This window comes from Cynoglossus semilaevis, chromosome 5 (assembly GCF_000523025.1).
Source record: "Cynoglossus semilaevis isolate Cse_v1.0 chromosome 5, Cse_v1.0, whole genome shotgun sequence".
In the NCBI taxonomy this organism is placed as follows: domain Eukaryota; kingdom Metazoa; phylum Chordata; class Actinopteri; order Pleuronectiformes; family Cynoglossidae; genus Cynoglossus; species Cynoglossus semilaevis.
This window is the reverse complement of record NC_024311.1, coordinates 8,563,052-8,578,229: the sequence shown is the minus strand read 5'-3', so window position 1 is coordinate 8,578,229 and position 15,178 is coordinate 8,563,052. Positions and strand designations below refer to the sequence as shown.

At 39.1% G+C, this 15,178-nt stretch overlaps 1 protein-coding gene and 1 long non-coding RNA gene across 2 annotated transcripts in view; one reads left to right on the top strand and one right to left on the bottom strand.

The window, feature by feature from the left end:
* The window catches only part of LOC112487068 (uncharacterized), a 79,728-nt gene that overhangs the window by 24,884 nt on the left and 39,666 nt on the right, over positions 1-15,178 (top strand). The window lies entirely within an intron of this gene.
* Positions 45-6,580, bottom strand: fgf19 (fibroblast growth factor 19). Its single transcript, XM_008310342.3, has 3 exons — positions 5,860-6,580; positions 5,662-5,765; positions 45-2,426 (listed from the first exon to the last, which is right to left on the bottom strand). Exons 1-3 carry the CDS (start codon positions 6,068-6,070, stop codon positions 2,106-2,108), a joined length of 636 nt encoding a protein of 211 aa, XP_008308564.1. The 5' UTR covers positions 6,071-6,580; the 3' UTR covers positions 45-2,105.

Here is a 15,178-nt window from a genome sequence, read left to right as displayed (position 1 = left end):
AACTTCTGCCTGGTCTTGATGAACCTCTGACAGCAGATGAGTGTGTGAAGGACAGCTTCTCAGGCTGTCACTGAACAGGAGTTCACTGTCAGCTAGTTAGCATTAGCAACATAAACAATATGTGACAATAAGGCTTATACTAAAGTAATACTTTTTACTGTATTTATCGTCATTATGTCATTATGCCGTTTGAGCTTTAAGACGTAATGGTCCAATCACTAGAAGCATTTTTTTAGGTTAATGGTTATTGGTTAAGTGTAATGCTGGGGAGTTGAGCTTGAGCTTGTTGTACGTTTTGGAAAATAATGGAAAAAAATTTGCAAACTCCCAACATGAAAACGCAGAGAAAACGAGCAAGGCAGTTAGTTATCACTGGTGGTTAAACCAGCGATCCCTAATATAAGGCAGTGGTTTCAAAAGTGGGGCGTGGAGCAGGATGGACCGCAGCGGATGCAGGGAATTTCAGTGTCAATATTTCAGAAGGGCTTTACACCAAAGGGGCTGTGGGGGCTTGATTATTTACAAAATGGGGGCACTGAAGAAAATTGTGAACTACTAATATTAACGCCAGTTTACTTAATTTCACCAAATTTTAGGAAAATTGGCTATATTTTAAATAATTATTTTTTGCTGTGTGCTCACATAAATGGAATAAAATGAATAATCTCTTTTTTTCTCCGTTTATCTGTGACTAATCATCATCGTCTTTGCGATCATTCATTTCCTACACTCATCACTTCCTGTCTCAGTAGCTGTGGTTGTATGTGGGGCAATCACACGCTTTTTACTGTGGAGGAAAGTATGTTGAAAGTACACAGAAAGACAATCATTCAAAACTTCATCATTATGAATTTATTAAGTCTCCAATATACATATATACACGTATGTACAATAAACACAGTCATATTTACATATAGTTATATTTATGGACTGAATATTTAAATAAGTTAATAAATAGAACTTAACCCTGTGCCAAAACAGCAACTGCAACACAAATCAAGGAAGAGAGTCTAACGATGTTCAAAGGCCACAACCAGGTTTCCATTAGTGAAAACACATTACAACCTTATCACAGTATATAAAAAAGTTAGAGTCAAACTACAGCCATGTCAGTTGAAATTTACCTTCAGGTGCATTTAAACGAGTACCAGTTACAGAAGAGGGACTACATGGATGTTCACGACCCGAGCCCTTTATTTTATTATATTTTTAATTAACTTTAAGCATTTTGCTAAGTTTTGAAAAAAATAAAATCAGTTTCAGCTGTGAACCACTAGAGGGCTGCTTTGAGCAAAAGTATTTTGATTCATACACCAGACGACAAATTTGCAAGAATATAATAAAACTATCAGTGAATAATAATGTGTTTCCATGGCAGCTGTTCCTGTTCGTGTTGAAAAAGTGTTTTTTACCAGTCGATACAGGTCAACTCTGATTGCACTGCTACAAAATAGTTTGTAATTTAAAAATTCCAATGCTACGTCCTCAAGCCCATGAACACGGGTGTTTGAATGACGGCCAGAGACTAAATCTGATCTAGGTTTCAGTGTTTCTCTCTGGGCCTCTCTAGTTTGTAGGATGGTTGTAGCCTGTTGATCGGTTGTTAGAGACTGTTGCCTATCAACCAGGTCAGGAGGTCAAGCTCAAGCTTTAGTCCCTACTTAGATCATCATGAAATAGTTCTAATTTGGAATGGTAGCTGTACAACAGAGGATGTCTCTCACAGCCTTAGCTACAGGCGGATGTTGTGTTGTTAGTGGTTTAAACCCAATGACCTAACTCAATGTGTGGCCCTTGCTTGCTTTCTTAGTCAGTTTGACCACATATGGAAGAATGTCGCCCCCTACTGCCCTCTGCTGCTCATTAGTTGGTGATTCTAAATGAACGAAGCGAGTATAAATGGACAGTCTCAAGCTGCAGGACGTCGCAGTCACGGTGGACAGGACTGTACCGACAGGGTGTCTCAGCAGCAGCATTTTCAGGAGCCGCTGACTAGACCGCAAGTGTCGTCCCTGGTTCTGTGCCGCACCTGCTGGATGGCTCAGGTGAAGCCAAACAGCTGAGGACAAAGTTCTTTTTTCCGAGTTTCTCCTATTGTGACTCCGTCATCTCTCATGAAAGCTGGGACTGTGGATGATCTGAGAGAGTTTTCCAAAAGAGTCCACGTTGTCCATATTCTCTTCTGTTTGTGCTGCACCTGGTCTCGGCTGCTCTGGGACGCCGAGTCCGGAAATCAGGGCTTCTGGCACGGTATTAATCCTGGGGAGGAACTGGGCCAGGGCCGGGACTCCGCGGTCTCGGCCCTGCAGCCGCTGTCGCTGGTTTCCTAAACTGAGGAGAACTCTGTGTTTGTCGGAGGTGTAGACGTTGTAGCCGTCTGGTAGGATCTGCTCCTTGAAGCTGCAGTCGTCTCTGTTGTAGGATTGCTGGAAGAAACGAGTCGATTTGTTGAAGAAACTGCACCTTATCAATATAGATGTTTACATTTGTAGTTCGGTTTGTTGGATTCAGAACAAATCTCTAAATTATTTAATGTAGGCTGTTCATAGTTTTTCTCATTTCATTTTGTTGACCCATACATGTTTTATATCTTAAGGACAATGAAGTTTAACCAAACCAGTGTAATTTTGAAGGAATCGTAAAACCAAATGGACTTTCTGTACCGGTCTATGTAGTGGCCAGCAGAGGGCGTCCGCAGCTCATGCAGATGTGTTGCATAAACCCACTTAATTTTTTTTTCTTCTAAAAATCTCCCTTTTAACTATAAATACAGAACCACTTAAAATCTGATATTTCTGTTCCTCACAATATAGTCAAAAATCAATGACCTGACTATATATTTAGCATCTTTTTACTTTTAAACACTTGCATTAGAATAGCAGTACATACGCCAATGTCCAAAAACCACAAATATTGGTATTAACTGATTAGTATGATCCATCAAACAATGTTAATTTAACAGAAATAAAATCTATATTTGTTGTGAACTTTTGCAGATTTTAAACAGCCCACAATTTATCTACTCTGTGTGAAACCTGTGCCTGTTTAGTTGAACACAACTCTGATATTCAAGCAGGAATTGAAGAAAGACACACGCAAAGATCTTCTTCAACTTCTATGAGTCTCTTTCACTTTTCTACTTTCTATAAATTTTCTGCCACCAAGTGGGAGAATATTTACAGTTGTCAAATGATGGACTTGTTACTTACTGGCTGCTCTAATATTGACCGTCCAAACTGGGACATGCTCACCTCATGTCCTCACTGTCACAACTGGAGTTGCTGAAGAATAAACTACATCCATTTAATAATAAAATCCTGTTGCACAATGAGCAGCAGTGATTGATGATTGGTGGGGAATGTGTTTCTGTCATTTTTTAAAAGAAAAATATACCACAAACGTTGAGTTTTTGCTAAAAAACTGTTTCTCCTCGTTGGTATTTTCCAACCTAGTTCTTATGAATGGATGTGGAAAACTTATGTTAATGGAGCCAGGAGTTAATGGACTGATGTTTACTTTGGATAAAGAGAGGTGGGCAGAGACCAAGGTTGTTGTTGCTGCAGGATCTTTTCATTCAGTTTTTTTTCACTTTGCAAACACATCTTAACCTGCGCTACACTGGACAAAGGTTGAATGAACAGGTCCACTGTTTGAATGAATGACGTGGGACATGGTAGGCAAATCAATCATTGAAGATCATATAAATATGTATATATACTGCATAAATACATATATATACATATAGACTGCATATATACACACACACTATACATATACTATAATAATATACAACATATATATAAATTCACTGCCTGGATCTGTATCCGTGTCTGTATATTTTCAATAGATATATATATATATAATATATACACACACCTATCACCTGTTCCTAAGGAGCAGTGGTTAATTCCGGAAGACCTCACTGAACTTTCTTTAAAACATCATACTTCCTTTAAACAAAAACAAAACAAAAAAACAGTACTATTTTCCCCCACTGTGGATCAATCAATAATTCTCAAACAGTAATTATGTTCTTACCATGAACTAATAAATAGCGTAAGTCAAATCTGTCCTATTACTTGAATCTACAGTATCAACACATCTGTTAGCAGTTCAGGTTGATTTGAAATGGAAGGTCAGGGGTTCGATCGCCAGCTCTGCTGTTCTACGTGCGTGAAATGTCCCTTTAGAAGCAGCATTTTTACAGACAGCAAGTTCTAAATAAATCTTCTAGTGACTATTAAAACCATTACATTAAAAATTGACATATTTTCCCCCATTATTATTTTAAAAGAGTTAAATTTCCTGACAAAATTCTTCTCCTGGATCTTACTTTTTTTTAACCAAGCTCAATCTATAGTTATGTTATATTTCTGTAAATCTAATTACCACCTTACCTCATCTCTGTCTTTTTCTGAGGACCTTCATGTCATCATTTTTGTACCAGGGGAAATGTCCGTCAGTCCAGCAGAAATTAAATGTTTACCCAAGACGACCTGGTCGTTAACTTGATTTGATAGTCCTGGTCTAGTAAACCTGGTCTCATAGACTTGGTTTAAAATCAAAAAAGTCCTTATTAACAGAAGTCTTGTTTAGGAACAATGTTTCAGGTCCTTTCAGAATGTTTTTGTTCAAATATGTTTCTCTTTAAAAAGTAAAATCTAAATGTGATTAAAGATCAATGAAATATTGAAAGATTGTCTGAGATAAAAGACAATAAAAGTTTAATTTGGACGTGTTTTCCTCAGGTGTCGATCTGTTGTCACTTTCAAGTCGGCTTGGAAAACTATTTAATAAAATCTATTATATATGAGCCCAAGGTGTAAATGCACTGAGGTCCAGAGAATTCCGAGGGGAATTCTTTAACACCAGATTATCACCTGATTTTTCCCACGTCTGAGGACTGAGATCCAGTTTTTTTTCCCCTAAAAACTTGTTTGTTTGTTTTTTTCTAGACTCCTGTATGTAACACATCTCAGCACTTGACAAAGACATAATGATATTCCCTAAAAACTTGATCTAGACTCCTGTATGTAACACAGCTCAGCACTTGACAAAGACATAATGATAAAACTCATTTATCTTCTATAGCATACTTCTTTTAAAGGGCCAACCTATTTTAAATATTTCATTCAAATACAGACTTAACGTTGAGTTAATGTCATTCATAATTTTATTTTAAATTATATATGTTATATATAATATTTTTTATTCATGTTTTCTGCTTTTGCAATGCATAGAAATATTCATTTGAAACCTCTTTAAAACATTAAAAATCAAGAGTTTAATAACAATTGCGTTAATTAAGTTTTATTAAAATAAATGGGATTTTTTTTCAATTATAAAAACACTGCTCTCACATTAGGTTTCACATTGTCTTCTGCGTCCTACTGATAGTGGTAATATTACATATTTTCTGGCATCAATAATGTTGTTTGTAATTAGTAAAACAATATTGTACATGTATTTTATTTTATATATTTTTACATTTGATGTAAGGATTTTCTTCAACCCAAGCAAAATTTTTTATATTTTCCAAAATATTTTTTTCCAAACATCATTACTGTCGGACATGTTGTATTCAGACATAGTTCAATAATAATTCAATCAGATCAACTGACTAATGCTTCATCAACAACAATAAAAAAAAATTGTTCTTACTGCTGAGTAAAGCGTCCCGTCGCCTTCTATGCAGAGGAACCGTGAACTGGCTACTCCTCTGATGGCAACACAACCTGGATCCACCGGCCGGATCTCGAGCAGACCTACGGTTCAAACACTCATCAGAACCACAGGCTGGCTCCAGTCGTGCTGCCTCTGTCACTGACTTCAGCTCAAGGTGTCAAAGTCTCTACTCACTGTGCACGCTCTGCTCTGCCGAGCCGTGGATCTGTCCGTCGGCACCGATCAGCAGGTGCAGTCCGGGTCTCATGGCGTACAGGTGCCTGAGCCGCACCACCTGGTCCCAGCCGTGGTCGATGTACGGCCCCTGGTCCATCAGTGGCAAACAGAGAACTCCTGCAGCAAAAAAGGCACTGGTGACAGACACAGTGACCGCGAGTAGAAGCATGATGGGTTAATGCTGGATCCTGTTGGTGTGAGTGTGAGCTTAGGTAGGCTCACCCTAAATCCCGCCTTTTAAACGTGGCCCTTATCAGTTGCTGATAACCCTGTTTCCCAAACCCAGTTCTTGGAAGCAGACCAAAACACACCCCTGCCCGACATCCAACTGCAGTAGAGGTTTGCTTTAGGCCCCTGACAGGCTTCGACAGAGGCCTGCTCCACCGCTCCGTACCTCGGCTAGCTGTTTATGGCAATGGTATTTCTTTATGATGCACAACGACAGAAGTGACGCCACGTCTTTGTCTCTGGTGCATCAATTTAACATTTGAGTTTTTGGTTGTTTGTTTTGCTTGGCAGTGACAGGTTTGATGTCGGTACCATGACTGATACAGAACTTTGATTCTTTGTAGGGGTGTCCGATATTAACTGTTTACCAATATCTGATCTGCCCATATTGTCCAAACACTTGATTCCCAATTTTGATATCAACCGATACCAATATATAGGGCTGCTAAGGTTTTTTTTTTTATCTGTGCAAACCACTGTATGAGTATGGGATAAATTAAATGAGCTGCTATGCTGCCATCTAGTGACTTTCATTTGATTATACAGCCGTTAATCCCCAAAACTATTTTTTTTTGGTCACACATCATTTATGGAAACTCAGACATTGCTATCATGTTTTAATTATCGGAGAAAAAACTGATAACGATTCTTACAGATATTACATAATAGGCTAATATCGGGACGATGATATTTGTTGATATTATCGGACACCCCTGGTGCTTTGGTTTCTGAAAACCCCCAGAGAACCTTGGATTGTCCTGATACCACATTTTAAGTAGTGAAGTAGTGAACCAAAAGCACAGCGATGAGACCAAGCAGGAAAATACTGACAACCAGTTTTATTTTATTTGCATGAAGAGAAAAATATTTAAGGTCAAAAGAAAACAAATTCAGTATTTCTGTTTTGAAGTTGACGTCACATTAGACAGTAGACCAGGGGTTAAATGAATAATAATAATAAAAAAAGATATATAAAATGAAACTTTCTTCACAGTAACACTCTGCGGCTGGATTCAGTAAAAAGCTGTGACTAGTATTGGGGTTGTGTGTACTAGTATTTCGAGTGTAAGCCCTAGTCCAATATCTAGGCATCCTTAAAGTTTAGTGAGATCCCTGCAGAACCAACTTGGCGGCATTTCTTCCTTTACGTTTTGCATTATATTTAACATATGATCACATGTTAACATACATCAAATGGAAATCAACGATGGATGTCCGATAACATCGTTCGGCCGATATCATCGGACATTCCTAAAATCAACACAAGCAACAGTTCTACTGCATCATAAGACAACATTATTACAATAAAATAAGTATGAATATTTTTAGTAGCAGTAAGTACCGTGAGAGTAGTACGAGCAGAGGTAACTGCAGTATTGTTGTTTTTGTTTTTACGCGGAGACTGCGAAAGACGGACAGACGGCGAGTTCCAGCCAACGTAAATCTTGGCATGGGGGCATGTTGCGTAATTACATTACATAAAGCGCTACTAAATTGCACATTTTTTTTATTTGTGCTCAGGGTAAAGTCTACAGAATGGTCTCGTTCCAAACCGAGCTGTGAGACTGGGTCAGTGCTGACTGAAATCACAATCTCTTTTCCGCTCTTATCACGTTCTGGCCTCTGCATCCGCTGCTTGGCCTTAAATTTACATGCAAGTTAAAGTGTAATAGAGAGTAAACACCACCATCATCAAACTGTACTGACCAGTGCACAGGCTTATCTGTTCTAATATCATCTGGATGTGCAAAGGTTCAAAGCCAGGGCTGTGTCTGCAGAGTTGCAGAGCCGCAGTCGTACTTTCCTGTGGACCGCTGTCTGTCGTATTCTTTGCACCGATATCTCTTCATTTCTCATCTAACTTGTATTCACAATTTCCACCAGTAGATGGCAGCATGTGTCCTGAATAAGTCCTCACACGGCAACAGTGAATCTAGGCACTTGAAAAGGTCACCTCAATGAGGAAAAAAAAAAACAACTGTTATTTTTAGTTTCTCAACCAAATATAGAACAGACAAACCAGAATATTAACACCTAGATACATCTGTTAGCTCTACATCACTCATTCATTCTAGTTTTACTGCATCCCTTGTTGTTGTACTGCCAAAAAGGTAAATTCTTATTTGATTTTTCCACTACAAGATATTACACTAGTAAGTTATATTTTTATTTAATTTACTTTAATTAAATTTATTCTAGTCTATATCATATCTATATTATTATAATTTACTCTCAGAAAATTAAAAAAAATTAATTAAAAAAAAATAAAATTTACCATACACTAGTATGATATATTTTTATTTACTTTAATTCAATTAAATTTATTCTAGTCTATGTCATATCTATATTATTATAATTTACTCTAATATAATCCAATCCACTCTAATCTAGTCTAGTCTAATCTACCCGACAGTATTCTTAAAGATTGCTTAATTTGTTTAGTCTTTAATGTAATAGAGGCTAACATGATGCTGCCTTCCCAGTTCAGTAAAGTGGAGTGAGGAGGGGTGATGAGGAGGGGTGAGGAGGGGTGATGAGGAGGAGTGAGGAGGGGTGAGGAGGAGGGGTGAGGAGGAGGGGGGAGGAGGAGGGGGGGGGGGTGAGGAGGGGTGATGAGGAGGGAGCTTCTGGACAGTTTATTCGTTTGGACACAGTTAGCCACAGTTTGCAGCTAACAGTTAAACCCAGATGTGACAGACGGGCGGAGCAGGCAGTTTTAAATGTTACAGCGCCACATCTGGAGAATCTTCACACATACCTGCAGCATTTTTCTCTGTTTTTCCTCCAAGTCTTTTGAGTCCAAAGTCTGTTAAAACAGACACTAAAACATTGAAAGAATAATACTGGTCCTGAAATAAGCCCTTGTGGAACGCCAGGTGTTTTTTTATTTTTTAGAATTCCAACCTAAAACACAATGCGTTTTAGTTTATATGTTGAAGCACTTTTATTAAAAAATTACTATGATTTAGTTTATTTCTTTGTCCTTGTGTGTGTGTGTGTGTGTGTGTGTGTGTGCAGTTGTGCAGCAGCAGGTGTCCTCTCAGCCAGACTGTAGACATTTGAATGTTCCTACTAATCACCTGATTTGCCTCTGGAAACAAACAGAGGGAAGATGAACGATGCTGTCAGCCAGGACACACACACACACACACACACACACACAAATGCACAGAGAGAAATTCAACTCAACTTAGCGTAGCCTCCAGTGGTCGGATCACCTGTGCCGCATAAAATGCATTTTTGATTTTCAATCTGGTCTTATCTAATCTTCTAATTTACACAACGTGAATCAAATGTATTCTATTCTGCTCAAATCTAAATTGCTATAATTTACTTTAATCTATTCTAGTCTAATCCACTCTTCCTACTCATGACACTACCCTGTACTAATTTCACTTGGTCGTCACTTGGTTGAGTCTTGGTTGAAACATTAGCCTGACATATGCCTGTAATGAATTTGTTACAAATCTAATCTCATCTAATCTCATTTAAACTAAGATTATAAAAGTTCAACTGGAATCTAATCTTAATCTAAAAAATTAACCTGTATTAGTTAAATTAGTTCAACAGCATTTTCTCTACTCTGTTCTGTGCTTTAGCTGCGTTTTGTATTTGCTGCTGCCTTTTTTGGCCAGGTCTGCATTAAAAAGAAGTTTTGAATCTAAATGTGATTTAGTATTAGAAACCTTTAAAGATACTTGACTTTATGACTAAAATAAGAAAAAAAAGTCTATTTTATATATATATATATAAAAACCAAACAAAAGAGAAACGAAGCGTTAGAGCCGATGAAGCTCGACCAAAGAGAAATGAAGCGTTAGAGCCGATGAAGCTCGACCACAGTCTTCATCACGGACAGTGTGCTGTGAAGCCGACTTTATTGTTGTGGGCAATGAAACATCAAAACACAACACAAGTGTGTGTGTGTGTGTGTATTTACGTGTGTGTCTGTCTCACCTGTGTCCACTCAGGGGCCGTTAAGTCTTTCTCACTGTTGGCACAGACATTGTTGTCGACCCCATCGTCTTCACACGCTGCCCACTTTCAAAGGCTCAGACGTTTCGTCCACAGGTGTGAGATTGACTTCACTGCACAGTGTGTAGTGTGTGTGTGTGTGTGTGTGTGTGTGTGTGTGTACAGAGATCATCTTGGAGACAATAGCACCGAGGATGCAGGAGGCCAGACTATCTTTAGTCTGCTTTACAGCTTTTCCCCGGGCCCTGCAGCAGAAAGCTGTCGTTCTGTCATTCTTAGAGACGGTGATGAGGACACTTTTAGCTCCGGCTGCAGCTGAATGGAGGGACAGAAATATATATGTTGAGGAGTTATGTGAACACCTGTCCTCCTCTGCTGCAAGGCCACAGTGCAGTAGACACACCATCAGCCGTGGGTGAGGAGGCCAACGAAAACAGAAAGGTGAAGAAATAGTTCTTAATGAAACAACTGCGATCAGACGTTTGGTCCGATCACCTAATGAGATATCATCAAATAAAATCCACCCTCGTTTGATGGGGCAGTATTGAAATGTGTATCATTGCATCCAGGGTCATTAGGAAAGTTTTTAGTCTCCAGTCAGTGCTCGCAGGGTTAACTGAACTTTGACATTGGTGGAAAAAAAATGTGAGATTTGAAAGAAACGTCTGTCTAAAGAGTCGACTGCTGCAGTGTTAATGAACTTAATGAACCATCACTGCATTATCCAATCAACTTTTCTCATGTTTTTTTTTCAGTCAACTATTTTGGTCTTTAAAGTAGGGAATGTTGTAGAGAATGTAGTTTACTGTGTGTAATTTTTTTTTTTTAAAGTGGCATCTGTGGATGTAGTTTACTGTGTGTAAAAATAATTTTTATAATAAGTTGCAACTGTACATGTGTGACCATTTTGGTGACTGATTGATTCATTTGTCAGCTGTGCAATCACAATGGTGACTGACTCAGTATTTGGTTAGCCATTCATTTGTCAGCTGTGCAATCACAATTAACAAAACTTTTTTTTTAAAGCATTCGTTCCCAAAGCAGGGGGCGAGTCACCCCTGTGAGGCACAAAAGTTGTAATGTTATTTTTAGATTTCTGTAAGTTGTGTTTTATCCTCATTGTGGCCGTAAAACCTCAGCTCTGATCTGATCACTTAGATGTTTTGGTCCTTGACACAAAACTGAAAAACCAGGACCTGGATTTCAGTCCTTAAACGTGGCAAAGATACAGGTTGTGACTTGGTGCTAAAATATCCTTCAGAATTCTACAAAGACAGAATTCTCAGTGGAGATGTTAAAACATACATAGAGGAGATGGAGAGAAATTATTTTCATTGGGTTTTTTTGACAAAACAAATTACATTTAGATTCACCTGCTGCTTTTTCTAATTGTTATTATCAACTTTTTGTTCAGTTTGGGAACTTGTCATATACTCAACTAAAATAATGCTAAAAACTGACCTGCTGCACTCGTCCTGACAGTCCAAATCCTTCAGTCAGACTTACAGTAGTTCATGGAAATTAAGTCACTCCTTGTATAAGCCTAATATAAGCCACGCAGACTATAAGCCACTCCCACACTGGGCTATTTTTTAAATTTAATATGAATAATACATATATACTGACTGATTAGTAGCAAGTGCCTTTATTAGCTAATGTATTTCTTCGATATGTAGATAATATTCACAAAAAAAAAAATACCATTCCTCCTGGCTTCTTCTATATGTGTAATGTATGTGTTAAAAACAACAACAACAAAAACAAACCAGCAAAGAAAGGACACTTTTTTTGGGGGGGATCAAGATTTTATTGCCAACCTTCTTTAGGTCAGATGTTAGTTATGTGCACAGCACATACAGAGTCTTATGATTCCCTGTATAAAACTACAGGACAACAGATAAAAGTAGCCAACACAGAAAGTGTACTAACAGTGTACTAAGACCACAGACTCACAGAGGAAACAGTATCATCAGTTTAACAGTACATAAAGAAGAAGAACAACAAAAACAGAAAAGTTAAGAGTCAGAGAAGAAGAAGAAAAACAAAAAACAAAAACAGAAAAGTTAAGAGTCAGAAAGACGTACACACTGTTAAGAAGCAGTTTGAACCATGGAATCTACATCTGTGTGAAGAAAAACCACCGTGTGTATCACCACCGTGACATCACTGTTAGCGGGTCAGTTCATTGGTCACTTGTGCACTTCAGATTCAGAAGTGTCATTAGTTTTCTGTGGTACATGTATGTGTCTTATGTATGTGTTTTAATTCACTCCTATCAGTGAGAAGTGTCCGGACTGTCGTCTGATCCTGACCTAACTTCACAGGGATTATTACTGTCGTAGAACTGGGGTCAGGGTGAGGGGTTCTATAAAAACACATTTATGAAAATGTTAAAATGTAAAATACTACTTTACTCGGACCAATTGGTCTTTTGCTGCTATAGTTTAGAGTCTTTGTCCTTATGGTTATTTATTAAGTTTAACAATATCTGCAGTTTGGAGGTATTTTGGCCTTGATCCGATACTCGTGCTGGAGGAGAAAAGAAAGTATTGATATCGATATCGGCAGATACTCCAAGTTGCAGTATCAGACATATAAAAGCTGTATGGAGCCATCCCTAATGTTAACATCAGGGACAAAGACTGGAGCAGGATGTACGCTAACTATGCTAAGGTGTCTTCCCAGTTTAACGTCATAGTGGTTGGATACAGAGTTTACTCCTCTCCAAGTCATTCACACATGGACATAGCTCTAACTTACTAGAAAGTAAGAGACAGTGTTTTCAATTGAAAAAGCCACTGGTGTAAAACTTTCTGTTCAGCAAAGTTCAATTATAATTACAGTTAGTATCTGGCATATATTCCCTCCTTTGTTTTTATTGATATATTGTCTCCTGTGACTTGTTTTAATTTTGGACTTTTTGGATCTTCACATTGACATATACTGCTGTATATATTTAAACACAACCTAAAGAAATATCAGTCGCAAGTGGAAACTTGTACTCGTGAATGTCTGTCTGGATAAGAGACTTCACTGACAAAAGCCTAAATGTTTGCCGCACCAGTCACAGAGAGTGACTACATTGATGCTTCTGACTGAGCCACGACTGAATAATCAAATGAGCAGGTCGGGTAGAGGACCGGCCGTGGGTCAGTGACACGGGGCAGAGAGGTATTCTTCTGTAAACATGATGCCTGCCATGCAAAGCAGTGACACTTGAGGACATGAAGCCCAGCTGTGTGAGCAGCAGAGCTGTGCAGTATTACTGCGTGAATCTGTGCTCAGAGCTTACGCTTAGATGTTTTTATCAAAGACAGAACGATAGAGTCGAGCCTCGGCGTCTAATCCGACAGTTAGAGCCTTCCTAGCTAACGCCAGCTTCCGATCCCTTACATCGTTGCTCGCTTACATGAGAATCACAGCCTGACGCCACCACCGCAAAAGTTTGCATGATGTTTGCTTGAGCTATTTGCAACCTTATACCTAACATGTGTGTGCGTGTCCAGGCAGCGCGACCAACCGGTTGCGCAAAGGCGTCATCCTCATCCCGTTCCTAAGACGAGATGATGAACTCTTCACAACATTTGGACATAAAGCTGCTCCATCTCCAAATACCCTCAAGAGGGCAGGTTCTGTGGAGGCGTCACTTGTCATTCCAGGAGCCTTTCTACTTCTGTCGCCCGTGAAGCATTAAAATATCTACAAGGAAACTTGTCAAGTCCAGTCTCCAACGTCAACACCCCGGAAGACGTCATGACCTGGACAACTGAGAACCTCCACCGACGGCGTACAGTGTGTTTGATTGTATGTGGAATGTTGAAACTGAGACGTCAGACCTCTTGGTCAAATATCTGGACGAGGAAAACAACAGAACATTCTAGGAGAACACGGATGTTTACTAGGTCAGAGGTCACCAGTCCACCTCTCTACAACCAATAACGTTGGCTGGCACAGTTATTTGATTTATACCAAAACCAACCAAAGTTGGACGGGTGCCCCAAGTGAGATGGACAGACACACTGTTGCTTTAAAACCCCATCACCCTCCCCCAATCTCCCCGCCCCCCTGAAAGGAATACCAGCATGTCAGTTACTTAGAGGTTATATTTACAAAATATATAAAAAAAAATATAGGGTTACTGGCCCTAGCATATAGTACAGTCCAACAGCTGTCTGTAAATATTTCTCCCATGATTATCCTTTCTAAAAGTAAATCACCGGGTAAAGATAGCCGGAACGTGAAAAGGAGCAACTAGGACAGCATGGCCACCAGAGCTGAGCTCAGAGCTCTCTCAAAGACATGATACAAGCCTGAAGGAGTCTGGGAAATGAGTGGAAAGGGCCACTGCTGTAGGAGGCTGTGGGTCTACAGAGAGGAACTGGAAGTCAGTTGTACCGGAGGGGTATCCTCTTATCGGGTTTATTTTATCCTGAGTGTGTTGTTGTTTATCAGTGTGCTGAGGAGGAAAGACACTCTGGAGATGACACTGATGTACGACCTCAGAAATTCCTTAACTGATTACGTGACGGCTTTAATATCAGGATGGGAGCAGATCTGGGAAATCCCCTGACTTGACTGACACTGTCCAGTCAGCAGGTTTACGAGGCCAACGTATATGGCCCGTGGAATTAGTGTAGGTCATATGGTCTGTTTTTGCGCGGCCTGTACATGAACATATACAAGTGCCGACTTTGAGTTATTTAGTTAGCTTAGCATAAAGACAACAAATGCCGCATTCTACTTAAGGGGCTTTTATGGAACCTAACTGCCCAAATACAGTTCAGCACCGTAGGGCCGTTAGCTACATTTTCCTGAGCGCTTTTACATACAGTATATGTTTATATATATACATCACTCTGAAATAAATACAGAATATATATATATATATACATATATAGCCTACATATCTGGAGGTAGAAAGCAATGGACTTTCAACACAGGCAAGTACAAGTACATCAAATCACATCACCAAGGACACAGCTGCACACATGAGAGGGACTCTTCTCAGTTTGGAGTAAGTTTTGTTGTGATTCAAAGTGGAATTGTGAGGAGAGGGGTTTAGAAGGGTCCTTTT